At 45.4% G+C, this 15,065-nt stretch overlaps 1 protein-coding gene across 3 annotated transcripts in view; it reads right to left on the bottom strand.

Moving 5' to 3' along the window:
• LOC122541174 (polypeptide N-acetylgalactosaminyltransferase 3-like) overlaps positions 1–15,065 on the bottom strand; it is a 33,233-nt gene that overhangs the window by 3,056 nt on the left and 15,112 nt on the right. For 2 of the 3 annotated variants that reach the window (XM_043677794.1, XM_043677795.1), the window contains 6 exons: positions 13,684–13,918; positions 12,393–12,510; positions 7,437–7,637; positions 5,376–5,507; positions 3,361–3,453; positions 1,661–1,813 (listed from right to left, as the gene is read on the bottom strand). In XM_043677794.1, the coding sequence (XP_043533729.1) occupies positions 1,661–1,813; positions 3,361–3,453; positions 5,376–5,507; positions 7,437–7,637; positions 12,393–12,510; positions 13,684–13,918 (932 nt within the window). The remainder of the gene's footprint in view (positions 1–1,660; positions 1,814–3,360; positions 3,454–5,375; positions 5,508–7,436; positions 7,638–12,392; positions 12,511–13,683; positions 13,919–15,065) is intronic. The other variant, XM_043677797.1, reaches the window with a different exon arrangement.

Here is a 15,065-nt window from a genome sequence, read left to right as displayed (position 1 = left end):
CTTCTTGACCTGCAATCTTCTTCCCGACCTCTCCGCCCCCACCCCCCCTCCGGCCTATCACCCTCAACTTAACCTCCTTCCCCCTATCGCATTTCCAACGCCCTTCCCCCAAGTCCCTGCTTCCTACCTTTTATCTTAGCCTGCTTGGCACACTCTCCTCATTCCTGAAGAAGGGCTCATGCCCGAAACGTCAATTCTCCTGCTCCTTGGATGCTGCCTGACCTGCTGCACTTTTCCAGCAACACATTTTCAACTGTGGGAGGAAACCGGAGCACCCGGAGGAAACCCACGCGGACACGTGGAGAATGTGCAAACTCCACACAGACAGTTGGCCAAGGCTGGAATTGAACCTGGGACCCTGGCACTGTGAGGCAGCAGTGCTAACCACTGAGCCACCGTGCCACCCCGTGTTCATTCTCTGTTACGTAGTGAAGACAGGAGGAGGCTACAAAAAGTTTGAAAGGTTAAGTGAGCTGGCAAAAGGAACATAATGTAGATAAAATTATCCATTTTGGCAAGAGAAATGAAAGGAAGCATATTATCTCAATGGAAAGATAGTCCAGTGCTCTGAGATGCAGAGAGATCTGGGTGTACTACTGATTGAATTGCAAATAGTTAGTACACAGGTCCAGCAAGTAATTAGTAAAGCTAGTAGAATGCTATCATTATTTGTGAGCAGGCTTGAGTATACAAAACTAGGAATGTTATCCTTCAGTTACGCAGGGCACTTGTAAAAATGCATCTGCAATACAGTTCACAGTATTGGTCAACTCATAAGGAAAGCAGTTCCAAGAAGGTTTATCAGACTAATAACTGGAATTGGTAGATTATCTTATGAGGAAAAGTTGGAGAGGCTGTGCTTATATCAGAAAAATAAGAGGGAGACAATTACACATTTAAAAGGATGTATTAATAGGAAGGGTTGAAAGGGATGTGGGCCAAATACTGGCAAATGGGACTAGCTAAGCTTAGGATGTCTGGTTGGCATGGATGAGTTGGACTGAAGGGTCTGCTTATGTGCTGCACAAATCTATGACTTGATCGAAACATATAATATCCTAATGAGTCTTGACAGTGAAGATGTGGAGAGGATGATTCCTCTTGCAGGAGAATCAAAGACAAGGGTCACTGTTTAAAATGTGGTCACCCATTCAAAACAGAGATGAAGCCAAACAATTTCTCACAGAAAGCCATTAGTCTCATCCTGAAAAAGGCAGTGGAAGCAAAGACTTTGAATATTTTTAAGACAGTGGTGGATAGCTTCTTGGTAAGTGAGGGGGGTGAAAGGTTATCAGGGATAGGTGGGAATGTGGATTAGAGGTTACAAGCAGACCAGCCAAGACCTATACCCCCAGTCCCCAGAGACGGACAGTTTCTGACCCACTGCCCTGAGAAATCCCCAACCTCCAGTCCCTGGAACACAAAAGGACAGTGTCTGACCACACGATGGCCCAGTGCAAATGTCCCTAATGCTCTACACTCCCCAGCCCCTCACCTTGACTGCTGGAGGTGGGATGAGGGTAAAAGCTTTAATACTGTGTTTGATCAAGGAGTGGGTTTCTGGAATCTGTTTGCGGATCGAAAGACCACCCAAACTGTCACGGATGTCCTGTGTTATCTCTGCCGGCTGTTTCCCACTTCCCGGACAGTTCACACTCACCGGCTTGATTTGGAACTTCTGGGCCAACGGTACATGGCTGACCCGTCGGTCGGCAGCACACTTGACCAGCAGCACCATGGTAATCCCAGCATGCAGGCACAGGGGGCGAGCAGAGTCAGCGAGGATCTCACCGCGGAATGTGTACTCAAAATACTGTGGGGGCAGTCAGAGACCAGAGAGAGGAGGTGAGCAGGGTGAGAACCACTTTGCGATACCATTGTTGTGTTTTCCTGAGAGAGTACAAAACCTTTACAGCCAGGGTGAGTCCCGTTTGAAGAGAGTTTGCTGTTGTAAATTAAGGAACACGGCAGCCAATTTGCACACAGGAAGCTCCCACAGACAGCAATCAGCAGATAATCTATTTGTTCTTAAACTATCTGATTAAGGGATAAGCATTGTCCAAAGCCTTGGGAGCAGTCTCGGTCCTTCCCGCTTTTACATGGGAGTGGATGGAGCTTTGCTGCATGTCCTGTCCATACGGGGATTTCCGACAGTCCTCCCTCAGTAAAGTCAGACTCACACCTTGCAAGCATTGTCTGAGCTGAGGTGTCAACGCTTGTTATAAAATCTTTAATTATCTTGAGAATGCGACTTAAAAGAAGTTCTGGGATTTATATATTAAAGAACCGAAACCAGCAAAACCATTCTAAAAGATAGTGGGCAGCACGGTGGCATAGTGGTTAGCACTGCTGCCTCACAGCGCCAGAGACCCGGGTTCAATTCCCAGCTCAGGCAGCTGACTGTGTGGAGTTTGCACATTCTCCCCGTGTCTGCGTGGGTTTCCTCCCACAGTGCTAGTGTTAGGTGAAGGAATAAATGTAGGGGAATGGGTCTGGGTGGGTTGCGCTTTGGCGGGTGGGTGTGGAATTGTTGGGCCGAAGGGCCTGTTTCCACACTGTAAGTAATCTAATCTAAAAAAAAAGATGAAAGACTTAACAAATCTAGGTTTGTTCAATGTATCGTTGTAATCTTTTGCTATAATTTCTGTCTCTTATGGTCCAGCTCCACAACCACCTGATGAAGGATCAGCGCTTTGAAAGCTAGTGCTTCCAAATAAACCTGCTGGACTATAATCTGGTGGTGTGTGATTTTTAACTTTGTCCACCCCAGTCCAACACGGACACCTCCAAATCATTACTCCCTCAATAAAGTCAACCTTGATTGTGTGCTTGAGCTTCTCAGAAGGGGCCCTCACACCCCCAGATTCAGTTTTGAACTGAAACACAACAGCGTTTGATGTTGAACTTTAACGCGCTGCAGTATAACAGGCATGAATGGCAACGGTGGAACTCAAATCCACACCTCCTTAGAGACTGGAACCTTAATCCAGCAACACAGACCGCTCATCCACGCCACCAGACGCAGCCTTCTGATTCAAGAGCTGAGCAACTGCTGGTTATTGGTCACTATAAACAAATGGGAAGTGTTGGCCTCTCAGCACCGTCTGGTGATTGGTCACTACAGACAAGTGGGAAGTATTGGCCTCTCAGCACTGTCTGGTGATTGGTCACTACAGACAAGTGGGACGTGTTGGCCACTCAGCAGCATTTGGTGATTGGTCACTACAGACTACATCAAGAACCTCCCAGTCCGGCCGGTTCCGAGGAAGGGATGGTTGGGGAGTGCTGATGGTGGCCAGAGTGTAACTGGGCAAGTGTCCAGACTTCCCCTGCTGGGAGCCTCCCACTGGCTTTGTTTACCTGATGCTCTTGGAGGCTGTAGCAGGGATTCATGAATACGGATCTTCTCGCTGGTCCAATGGTCAAGCAGAGTTGGTTCCCTCGGTTCATCAGCTGCAAAAGAATACACATGACAGTGTTACAGATATCTGCAGGAAAGAGGTCCTGGTATGAAATCACACTGCAGACTTACAGTTGACCTGTCCTTATGCTGAAATATTGCACTACTCCTATAAGCTCCAGACTTAACATGCTCAAACTAACATGCAGTTAATCTCAAACTACCCAGGGTCTGAATCTCGAAGCCCTTGCAAGACTCCCAGACACTTAGCACAGCATATTATTTTCCTCAAGGTATGAAACTTATCCTTTCATTCCCTTTATTGTTCACAAGAAAGAATGTGCCACACTTTGTACAACAGCAAGTTTGTGTTTGTGTCTCTGGAGTGGGACTTGTACAAATACCTGACCAAGAGGGTTACTCAGAGGGCCATGCTTGACACTCAAGAGGGCAGAAAATCAGCCTGGGAACAACCCCACCTTCTCTGTCCACCTTCTCGAGTAGGGATGCATGCAGTGATCTCCGCCAAAAACAATCCAACCTTTTGTAAGGTCTCCATTTTGAATCCTAATTCTGGTCGTCCTGTGGTATTTGCCTCTGCTGGAACTCATGTTCTGCCTGCTCTGCCCATATGTGGCACACAGTAAGGAGCTGTTTGAGATAGTTTCTTGTCTATTCCTTTGTCTATTCTGTGCCTAGGGCCTGACTAATTATCAGTGATACAGGACAGATCCTTGATGAACCTAAACAGAAGGGGCACTCATCTTTGCTAACAAGATGTCACAAAATACAATGAGTGCAACTTGCATTGCTAGTCGGGCTTAATTACTAAGGACTCTCAGGAGTTGTAGGGAGTACGTTTGTTCCCTAAGGTACTCAGGTAGAATTCCTGTCTTTACCCAAAGATTGTGTGTTTGCTACATCACCAGATTGGGTGGAGCTAATGCCATTTTAACACTGACCCTTTCAGAATCATTGGATTCTGGATTAGTGGTGCTGGAAGAGCATAGCAGTTCAGGCAGCATCCGAGGAGCAGTAAAATCAACGTTTTGGGCAAAAGCCCTTCATCAGGAATAAAGGCAGCGAGCCTGGAGTGTGGAGAGATAAGTGAGAGGAGGGTGGGGAGGTCTCAGAGGGAATTGGAGGGGGGGGGGGAGAGTGAAGTGGATAGGTGGAAAAGAAGATAGGCAGGTAGGACAAGTCAGGAATCATTACCTTGTACAACACATTCCTGTCTGCTTTCAATACAAACCTGTCACTACAGCCTTCTCTGTTGCCTCCGAGACTTGAATACTCCAAAGCATTCCCTCACGGCCAACCACGTTCCGTCCCTTCTAGAGACACTTAACTCCTCTCAAATTCTGCTGCCCCCTGTATCCCAACTCACCAAGATCCATGCTCCTCCCTCAACCACTGCGCCCACTGGTCCTACCCAGGCTTCTGTTCAGACAACTCTGAATTTCCTACCCTTGTTTTCAATTCCCTCTGAGACCTCAGCCCCCTCCATGATTCTGTAAATTCCTCCGGTCGCAAATCCCCTCCGAAATTCCCGTGGTGTCCTAAGTCTGGCCCCCTCTCTGACCCTGATTACGGTTGCTCCACTATTCCCGGGCATCTCTACAGCTGCCTGAGACCGAGACTCTGAAACTTGAACTCTAAACTTTGTCACCTTCCTGTCGTTCCCTGAAATCTCTCTGAATGGTGAAGCAGGACTGATGGGCTGAATGCTGACTTCTGCTCCTACTAGTTCTGGTTTTACGAAGCCTGTAGTTTTGACATGGTATTGGGGTCACCCGTTTGAATATCCACCTTTGTGGCTCAGTGTCACTTCTTATGCTGTTGGGACATTTTGCGACATTAAAGGGGCAACATGAATGCAAGTTGTTGTTTTGAACTGACACAGTGAGCTTCCACAAACCATGCTGCAGGGGTTTCCAACATTCAGGAGTTAACGATCCTGTGACAGTCAACTCACTAATAGGTTCGTTGTCTTGTAGATGGCTGGTATGAATAGCTCAGGGTAGATGTTGTTGAGGTACCAAGTGAAATCCTTGCAACGCAGCCTCTCTCTGATCCGTTTCCTCTCAGATATGTCACCAAACAAACCCTGAGAGAGAGAGAGAGAGAGATCACAGATTACTGTCCTTTACTCCACTGTTACCTTCAGCGACTCCTCCCTCATGCCCAAGGTGTGGATATCCTTCCCGAAATGGCATTCCGTGATCTCCACAGGAGACCGTACTTGGTCCCACTAAGTCTTCACCTTAGGTTCCTTGGCTCTCTGCTGCTGGTTGTCCATCCTCGAGCTTCACCCAATGGAGAACAACCCCAAGTCTTAACTGTCAGTCAAGCCCGGTTTACTATAATTTGCAATGGTTTAACCAAAAGTATTCATAAACAAAGAAACGCAACTGTTTTATTAATGACCTCTTGTTTCTCCTGGAATCGCCACTGCAATGTCCTGCACGTTCAACATGCAAGATAGCTTGGCTGCAGCCCGTAGGAAGGAGGCCATTCAGCCCTTTTCTGTACTATTCACTGGAACTGTATGTTAACTTGCCTGAGTTCCATCCTTGCCCTAACCTTGGCTGATCCCAACTCTGTCCTGTTCAGCCCATCTGCTTCCCACATTTTCTCCCCAGTGATCTTCACCCTGTCTATATATCACACTGTTCCTTTGCCTTTATATACCTATCAAGATTCCCCAGGAATTCATCAATATTACTTGCTTCAGCTACTCCCTATGGTAGCCCTACTTTCAGGTGTTGTGAAGATGCGTCAATGGAAAGACTAACTTAGAATATCACTGATTGAAAACCTTTGGCTTTGGAAGGTGTTATATCCAGGACTCTTTAAAATTAACAACTTCCAAAAGCAAAGATACCACAGAAATAATGTATTTGTAAAGAACACAAGCAGCTGGATGGAGAAACCAACTCTGCAGAATTTTGTGGGTGAAAAAAGCTATTGGATTTGAACACAGATAATCAAACACATTTTGCCTCAGGAGCTTTGGGAAGTTTTGCTTTCTCCTCTGCTATGAAACCATTCTCACCAAAGTCTGCGAGATGATAGCCGACTGGAAGAGCTCATCGCCACACGTAGAAGATTCCTAAAAAAGGTTATTCAAATTCTGCACCACTGTCTCCAGACAGGTATTGAGCAAAATGACGTTGGCTACAGACATTTGGACAATCTGTGAATAATTCTCTATTTGGAATTGAACTTTACTTGGCCAAGGTACTTTTTAAGTTAATGCTCAGTAGTCTATGTTTAGATTTTGCAGACATGATAGTTTGTGTGTGTGTGTGTGTTTATTTGCTGTTTATATTTGCACAGTTTGTACCTTTTATTGATAATCCTCACATCTTTGTTTGAATAAATATTGTTTGCAATAAACTAGTCCTTTACTTGTTAGTAAAGGCACCCAGCTGATTTGTATCTGATGCTGAGCTCTATACAGGGTAAAACACAACTGGCAATATCACCTTCCTTTTAAATTCAAACTTTGTTGCGACCATTGGGGGAGTGGGGTAGGCTAAGGAATCAGTTCATCCCTATTACTCAATCTTAAGATTAGATTCCCTACAGTGTGGAAACAGGCCCTTCAGCCCAACAAGTCCACACTGACCCACCAAAGAGTAACCCACCCAGACCCATTTCTGTCTGCCTAATGCACCTAACACTGTGGACAACATAACATAGCCAATCCACCCTAACCTGCACATCTTTGTACTGTGCAAGGGTGGGGTGGGGGGGAGCAGAGCACCCGGAGAAAATCTGCACAGACACGGGGAGAATGTGCAAACTCCACACAGACAATCGCCCAAGGCTGGGATCGAACCTGGGTCCCTGGCACTGTTAGAAAACAGTGCTAGCCACTGTGCCACCCCGAGTAAAAGTATTCTTTTCCTCCCCATCCATTATTAACTGCTCTCAAAATTCCTCTAAAGATGACCCTGAGTCCTCTCTTTACGTTTTCCCCCAGCCACGCCACAGTTCCCCATGTGATCCTGACTTCTTCAGTGAAAGTCACCTTCTGCGCAATGTCTGCTGCTTCCTGGATCTGATGATAAAAGATGTTCTTGTACTCATCCATCCATACCTCAGCCACTCGCACCAGGTTGCGATATACGACCTGCACTCCATCTGGGAAGGTGTACGGAGTGTCGCTGCGAAACACGTGCCCCACGACAGAGCAGGGTACAATCTCAAGTTTCCCACCACACTGCCAGACCTGTGAGTGAGCAGACATTTAGTCATGGTCAAGGTGAAAGGAGGTGGGAGGGTATTTGGTGAAAGTGGCCATCAGCATATTTGGGTCCGTTTTCGAAATGATCTTTGGGTGTTAGGTCTTTTCAGCTTTCAGACAGGGAGATAAAGGATACACAATACAAGGATACACGATGCAAGAATGCACAAATACCAGTGGCTAGTGAAGCATTTGACGCACTGCTTTTAATTTTGCAAAACTTACTAGATTCAGGGAAGGGTCGATTTGCTAGAAATAGCGAATGCAACCCTTTTACTCAAAAGAAAAGGATGGAGACAGAACGTGGAAAACGATAGGCGACTTAGCTTAACCCCTATCATATAGAAGATATTGGAAGCCATTGTTAAAGATGTTAAAACAGGGCACTTAAAACATTATTATGAAGATGTGGGTGTACATTAAAACATTATTATAAAGAGAGGTAGCAGAACTACGTGGCAGTATCAAGTGTTCTGAATAAGGTAACAATGTAACACTTGGTCGAAAGCTAGATTAGCTGGAATGCATGGAAACGACAAAACAGATTTGAATTGGGCCAATGAATTTAAATTATACCCCCAAAAATACCAAATTTCAATCACGTTTGACTTTAGTATATTGGCAATCTTAAAAGCCAATGCTTTGGAGGTCTCGGACTGTGGAAAATTGAACAGTTGGGAAGAGAACTGCCAAACCAATGACATCTGCAGACTGCCCAGAGAATAGTTCTCATAAAGGTTCCTTTATTGATGCGTGACCTGTGAAACATCTTCCCTAAGAAGAAAAGACGACACAGGAAGATCTAAGTAGAAGATTCGACAGCTGGCTGGTTTTGAAAACTTGAATTTTTGGTAAATTTTAATCGGGGGTCTTATTGGATGAGTACTGTAGAAAAGAAGGTAAAAGATAGATTAGAGGAAGGAGTTGTAAATTGTTGTTAATTAGTTATTCTCTGTTATGCTTTAAGAAATAAAGTTGTTAATTTTTACTTTAAATAGTTCTTGGCCTCTCAAATTTTCAGATTATTGCACAGGATAAATCTTTTCTGTATTGCTGGTGTAAATTAAGCAGGAGGGTTTAGCCATGTCATTACAATGTTCAATGTAATCTGACAGAGTCATCATGGTTTTGTGAAAAAGAATGGAGTTTTGTTAAGGAAATAACATGTAACATGGATAAAGGGGAATCGGTGGTTAGATTGTACTTAAGATTTCAAAAAAAACGTTTAACGTGGTGTCACATTAAAGGTTATTGTTGAAAATGAAGACTCATCGTCTCAGGGATAATATATTCACATGACAGAAGATTGACTGACGGACAGGAAACAGAAAGTGGATAATTTTCTGTCAGCAAGATGAAATAAATGATGTGCCACAGAGATCACTAATGGGGCTTCAACACTTTAAGAATTATATAAATAACTTGAACAAAGAGATCGAAGTTATGGTTTTTATTTTGCCAATATCAGATAGAGGACATAAGGTGGCTAAAAAGAGATATAGATTGATGAAGTGAGTGAGTGGGCAAAGACCTGAAAAGTTAAGCATAATGTAAGAAAATGTGAAATTGTTCATTTTGGCAAGAAGAGTTATATCATTTAAATGGTGAGGGATTGCAGAGTATTGAGGTAGTGAGGTGTCTGAGTGTCCTGATGTGTGAATCACAAATGTTGAGTATGTAAGTACTGCAGGTAATGAGGGAAGCAAATAGAATATTATCATTTATTGTTTAGGGTGTTGAATTCAGACGTAGGGAATATTCAGAAGTATGCTTCGGTACTGATTTCCTCTGACTGCACCTTTCAAACCCACAGCCTCTACCATCTAGAAGGACAGAGGCATGGGAACACCATCCAAGTTTCACTCCAACCGCACACCATCCTGACTTGTCACTGGGTCAAAAACATGGAATATTACTTTGGATGCTCCTTCGCTATAAGACCTCAGTATTAGCAATGGAGTGAATTTGAAAAGAAGTTACACAAGGCACTGGTGAGACCACATCTGGAATACTGTGTACAGTATTGTTCTTCTCAATTAAGGTGTGGGAGGATGCAAATGCATTGGGAGCAGTTATGGTTGTCTCGTGAGGAAAGGTTGGAAACGCTAGACTCATCTGCTGTAGTTTAAGAGAGTAAGACTGGTGGACATGGAGATGATGTTCCCTCATGTGGGGGTACCTAGAACTAGGCGCTTTGAAACATCATCTCAAAATAAGAGGCGCCCATTTAAGACGGGGATGAGGACATTTCTTTTGTACCCCGTGGACCTCCTCATCAAAAGGCAATGGAAGCAGCATCTTTCAGCATTTTTAATAAAGGTAGACAGGTTCTCGATAAGCAACAGGGGTGTTGAAAGGTTATAGAGTCATAGAGATGTACAGCACGGAAACAGACCCTTCGGTCCAACTCATCCATGCCGACCACATATCCCAAACTAATCTAGTTCCACCTGCCAGGCACCTGGCCCATATCTCTCCAAACCCTTCCTATTCATCTACCCATCCAGATCCCTTTTAAATGTTGCAATTGTACCAGCCTCCACCACTTCCTCTGGCAGTTCATTCCATACATGTACCATCTCTGAGTGAAAAAGTTGCCCCTTAGGTCTCTTTTATATCTTTCCCCTCTCACCCTAAACCTATGCACTCTAATTCTGGACTCCCCCATCGCAGGGAAGAGACCTTGTCTATTTATCCTATCCATGCCCCTCATGATTTTATAAACCTCTATAAGGTCACCCCTCAGCCTCCGATGCTCCAGGGAAAACAGCCCCAGCCTATTCAACCTCTCCCTATAGTTCAAACATTTTAAAAAGATTGATTATGACTATATGACAAACTGGTCTCAATGTCTTCACCTTGAATTCTGCCTCATCACGTACCATCAACTACTGAGGTCTGTTCCATGCACTCCATCCTGATGGCATCAAAATATGGGAAAAAAAATCAATAGCAATTACAGGCTAGAGACACTGGGCTGTGATATGTCATCAACATGGTTCCATATGAGTTACAATTTCATCAACTCCAACAGATGACCTGGTGCACAAGGTCTGATATTCTGGTTGCTTCTTAACTCAAGTATTACAACTTTTCAAACAAGCCAGATTTTGCTTTATTATCCCATTAAACGGCTGTCCAGATCCATATTCTGTAGCAGCCTAATCCTTTATTAGAAAGGATTACAGCACGTCTGTACAAACAGGAGCAACTGTCACCTTTCCAACAACACATCATCATATCCAAATCACTTGCCTCCTGTCTTTGCACCCAAAGACAACAACTGTACCCAGAGACTGGTAACAAGTACAAAGCTGCCCAGGAGCTGTGCTGTCTCTGTTTCTGTGCTGCCCAGGATCCTGTTTGCCTTTCCAACTGCTTTCTCAACCTGCCCTGCCACTTCCAATGATCTACGCACATAATGCTGTCAACTCCCTTGCTCCATTTAGAATCACACCCTGTATTCTGTATTGCTTGTCCTGATCATCCTTTCAAAAGGAATTACTTCACACTTTACTACATAAACTTAATCTGTCACATGTTCGCCAGTTCCACCCGCCTGCCTTTATCTTAGCGTCATAGTCATACTGATCCAACCAGTCCGTGCCAAACATAATTCCAAACTAAACTAGCCTAAACTGCCTGCTCCTGGCCCATATCCCTCCAAACCTTTCCTATTCATATATTTATCTCAGGGACTTTTAAACATTGTAACAGTGCCCGCATCCACCACTTCTCCAGGAAGTTCGTTCCACAGGTGAACCACCCTCTGTGTAAAAGATTTACCCCTCATGTCTTTTTTTAAATCTCTCTCTTTTCACCTTAAAAATGTGACCCGTTGTCTTGAAATCCTACACTTGCAGCACCTGCTGCACTCCAGTGAAAAAGTCCTGGCCTTTATCTCTAACTCAAACCTTCCATACCTGGCAACATCCTGATAAATCTCTTCAGAACCCTTTCCAGCTTAACAATATCCTTTCTATAACATGGCAACCAGAACTGGACACAGTATTCCAGAAGATGCCTCACCAATGTCCTGTATAACTTCAACACGACTTTCCAATTCCCATACTCAAAGGACAGAGAAATGAAGGCAAACGTGCTAAATACCTTTTGAGCCACCTTGTCTATATGTGACGCAAACTTCAAAGAATCATGTACTTGAATGTCCAGGTCCCTCTGTTCTACAACACTATCCAAGCCCTGACTATTTATTATATAAATCCTGCCCTGTTGTTGTACCAAAAATCTTGAAGTCTGATGAATATCTTCCTCTCAGTTCTCAATATTTTGAAGCTTTGAGCCATCTGCAAATTTTGAGAATGTGTCTGTACACCCAAGACTTTGCTTATTATAATAATATAACAGGAAGAGAAGAGAAGAGGAGAGGAGAGAGCCAGAAATATTTAGAGACATCATTGCATAGCTCACAGGCAGTCAATGGTGAGGGTGAAGGAATTGAGGGATGCACAAGAGACCAGAGTTGGAAGAAGTGTAGCTCTGGAGAAGGTTACAGAGATAGGGAAGGTGAGGGCATGGAAGGATTTGAAAACAAGACAGTAATTTTTAAAGGTTTGGGACCAGGCACCAATATACGTCAGCAAGTACAAGGTCACTTTAAGTATCTAATGCTAATCAGCGTCATGAGATTCCACCATGTTCACTTTCCACATGTTTGAGCAATGTTGTGAGACGATACAGTGTTGTTAATTTTGTCTTATTTACAGAGGCTTGCGTTACCCGGAAAGACAGCTCCAAGTTTTCTCCACCCCATATCTCCAATTGGGGATCATAGGTCCCAATGTGTTCAAAGTAGGCTTTAGAAACAGCAAAAAGTCCGCCAGAGATTACTGGTGTCCTGCAAAATAAAAAGCAATAAAAGTTTGCGCACCTGATTGATGAACCTCAATTTGTGTCAAACTATTTGGTTCTAAAAGGCAATCAGTTTAACGAAGCCATTCAAAACCAACAAAAAAAACCAAAGAACTGCACATGCTGGAAATCAGAAATAAAAGAGGGTTCTGAAAATGGGCCACTGGACCCGAAACATTAATTCTGCTTTCTCTCCACAGATGCTGCCAGGCCTGCTGTGCTTCTCCAGCAATTTCTGATTTTGTTTCTATTCAGAGTCATAGAGATGTACAGCACAGAAACAGACCCTTAGGTCCAACTCTTCCATGCCCAACATATATCCTAAATTAATCTAGTCCCACCTGCCAGTACTTGGCCCATATCCATCTCAACCCTTCCTATTCATATACCCACCCAGAGGCCTTTTAAATGCTGCAATTGTACCAGCTTCCACCACTTCCTCTGGCAGCTCATCCCACACACACACCACCCTATGCGTGAAAACATTGCCCCTTAGGTCTCTTTTATATCTTTTCCCTCTCATCCTAAACCTATGCCCTCTAATTCTGGACTCCCACAAACCGGGGAAAAGATCTTGTCTATTTACCCTATCCATAACCCTCGTCAGTTTGTAAACCTCTGCAAGGTCACCCCTCAGCCTCTGACGTTCCAGGGAAATGGCCCCAAGCCTATTCAGTCTCCCCCTGCAGCTCAAACCCTTCAACCCTGGCAACATCCTTGTCAATCTTTTCTGAACCCTTTCAGGTTCCACAGCATCCTGACGAGAGGAGGGAGACCTTGCTGGATGAAGAACAAATCCTAGACATCAGGGAGAACTCTCCTGACTCTTCTTCGAAACAGCAATTTTCTTTTATGAGCACAATGGGAAAGGGGCACCCCTGACTGTGCAGCACTCCCTCTGTCACGTAATAAAGGGGTCAGCTCAAATTAGGGGGTTGAATGCCTGAGGTGGGAGCTAGAACTTTCTGAATCCAAAGCCGCAGCATGCCACAGACAGAGAAGCTCCCGTGGAGTTGCTCTGACGCATCGGCCGAGGGTATGGGCTCGAGGCCGGGACCTCTGTCTGCGAATGAATGAAAAAAATATATAAACCGGACTAGGGGTGAAAGAGGAGAGAGGGTTGGGACCCCACGCTCCCCCCACGCCGGTCGCCGCTGACCTGAAAGGGAAGCTCTCATCCTTCCTGGCATCGTTCTCGTACTCGGGCAGCTCCTCCCAGTTGAAGGACAGTGACCAGTCGAAGGTGCCACGGGAGTGGTTGCGCTCGTCCGGAGACGGTTTCTCCACCTCAAACGTGTGCAGGTTGATGGAAGTGATCTGTGGGCTGACCACCACCTGCTCCAGCTTCACAATTCGGGCCAGCAAGGGCTCCAGCCAGCCGTCGAAACATTCGCCTACGGGGAGGAGGGAAAGGCACACTCAGCGGCTCTAACAGGGGGCAACAAGGGACGGTGGGGGGGGGGGGGGGGGGGGGTGGAAGAAGTTCCCCCTCCCAGTACCATACCATCCTGGTACCTCACACTGCCCCCAAACCTGAAACACTCACCATCTCGACATGTTGGGGACACAAATCTCGAGGCCCTGTGTAGCTCCTTGCCCAAGCCCCCGACTGAAGTGTGATGTCCCCTGCCCAGTACTGAAGGGGACCTCAGACCACTGGAAATGTTTACTGAATCCCGATTTGGGTGACACAGTGGCTCAGTGGTTAGCACTGCTGCCTCGCATCGCCAGGGACCGAGGTTCAATTCTGCCCTCAGGCGACTGTCAGTGTCTCTGCACGTTCTCCCCGTGTCTACTTGGGTTTCCTCCCACGGTCCAGAGATGTGCAGATTAGGTGGATTGCCTATGCTAAGTTGCCCAGAGCATGCAGGCTGGGTGGATTAACCATGGGAAGTGCAGAGTTACAGCGATAGGGTAGAAGGGTGGGTCTGGGTGGGATGCTCTTCAGAGGGTCAATGTGCACTCGACAGAGCCAAATGGTCTGTTTCCATATTGTGGTGACTCTTTGATTTACCCCCTTGTATCCTGGTACCTCGCCTTGATTCCTCACCCTCCCACAATACCTCAGCCATAACTCCATACCCTCACAGTACCATGGCCTGTCCCCGATTCCTTACCCACATTTCATTGACTTCCTGACATCTTGCCCTCTGAGCACCTCTCCCATGATTCCTCAATCTCCCAATACCTCACCCTTCTAGTATGTCTACAGTACACCCTGTTCATATTACACCCCTTCCCCTTCCATTTTCTAGTGCAGGGGCATTTAACATTTTCACAGGAGGGGCCACATTTCATTCCTATACCTCAGGCACTTCCAGGCACGGGGCAGCTTTCTGAAAAATTAGCATCTTGCTATCAGTCAAAAACAGACAATGTGCAGACCAATTAATGAGTTTACTTTCTCTTCACTCCATTGAGCACCAGTCTCGTGAGATATTTGCTGTGTGCTTGCTTGCACGAGTCTACCCATACATGATGTTGGGTTTTGTGGATCGATTAAACGAGAGATGCAACAAGCCTCCTGTACACCAGCAAGAA

Source organism: Chiloscyllium plagiosum, chromosome 37 (genome assembly GCF_004010195.1).
Source record: "Chiloscyllium plagiosum isolate BGI_BamShark_2017 chromosome 37, ASM401019v2, whole genome shotgun sequence".
NCBI lineage: Eukaryota > Metazoa > Chordata > Chondrichthyes > Orectolobiformes > Hemiscylliidae > Chiloscyllium > Chiloscyllium plagiosum.
This window is presented reverse-complemented; position numbering and strand designations above follow the sequence as displayed.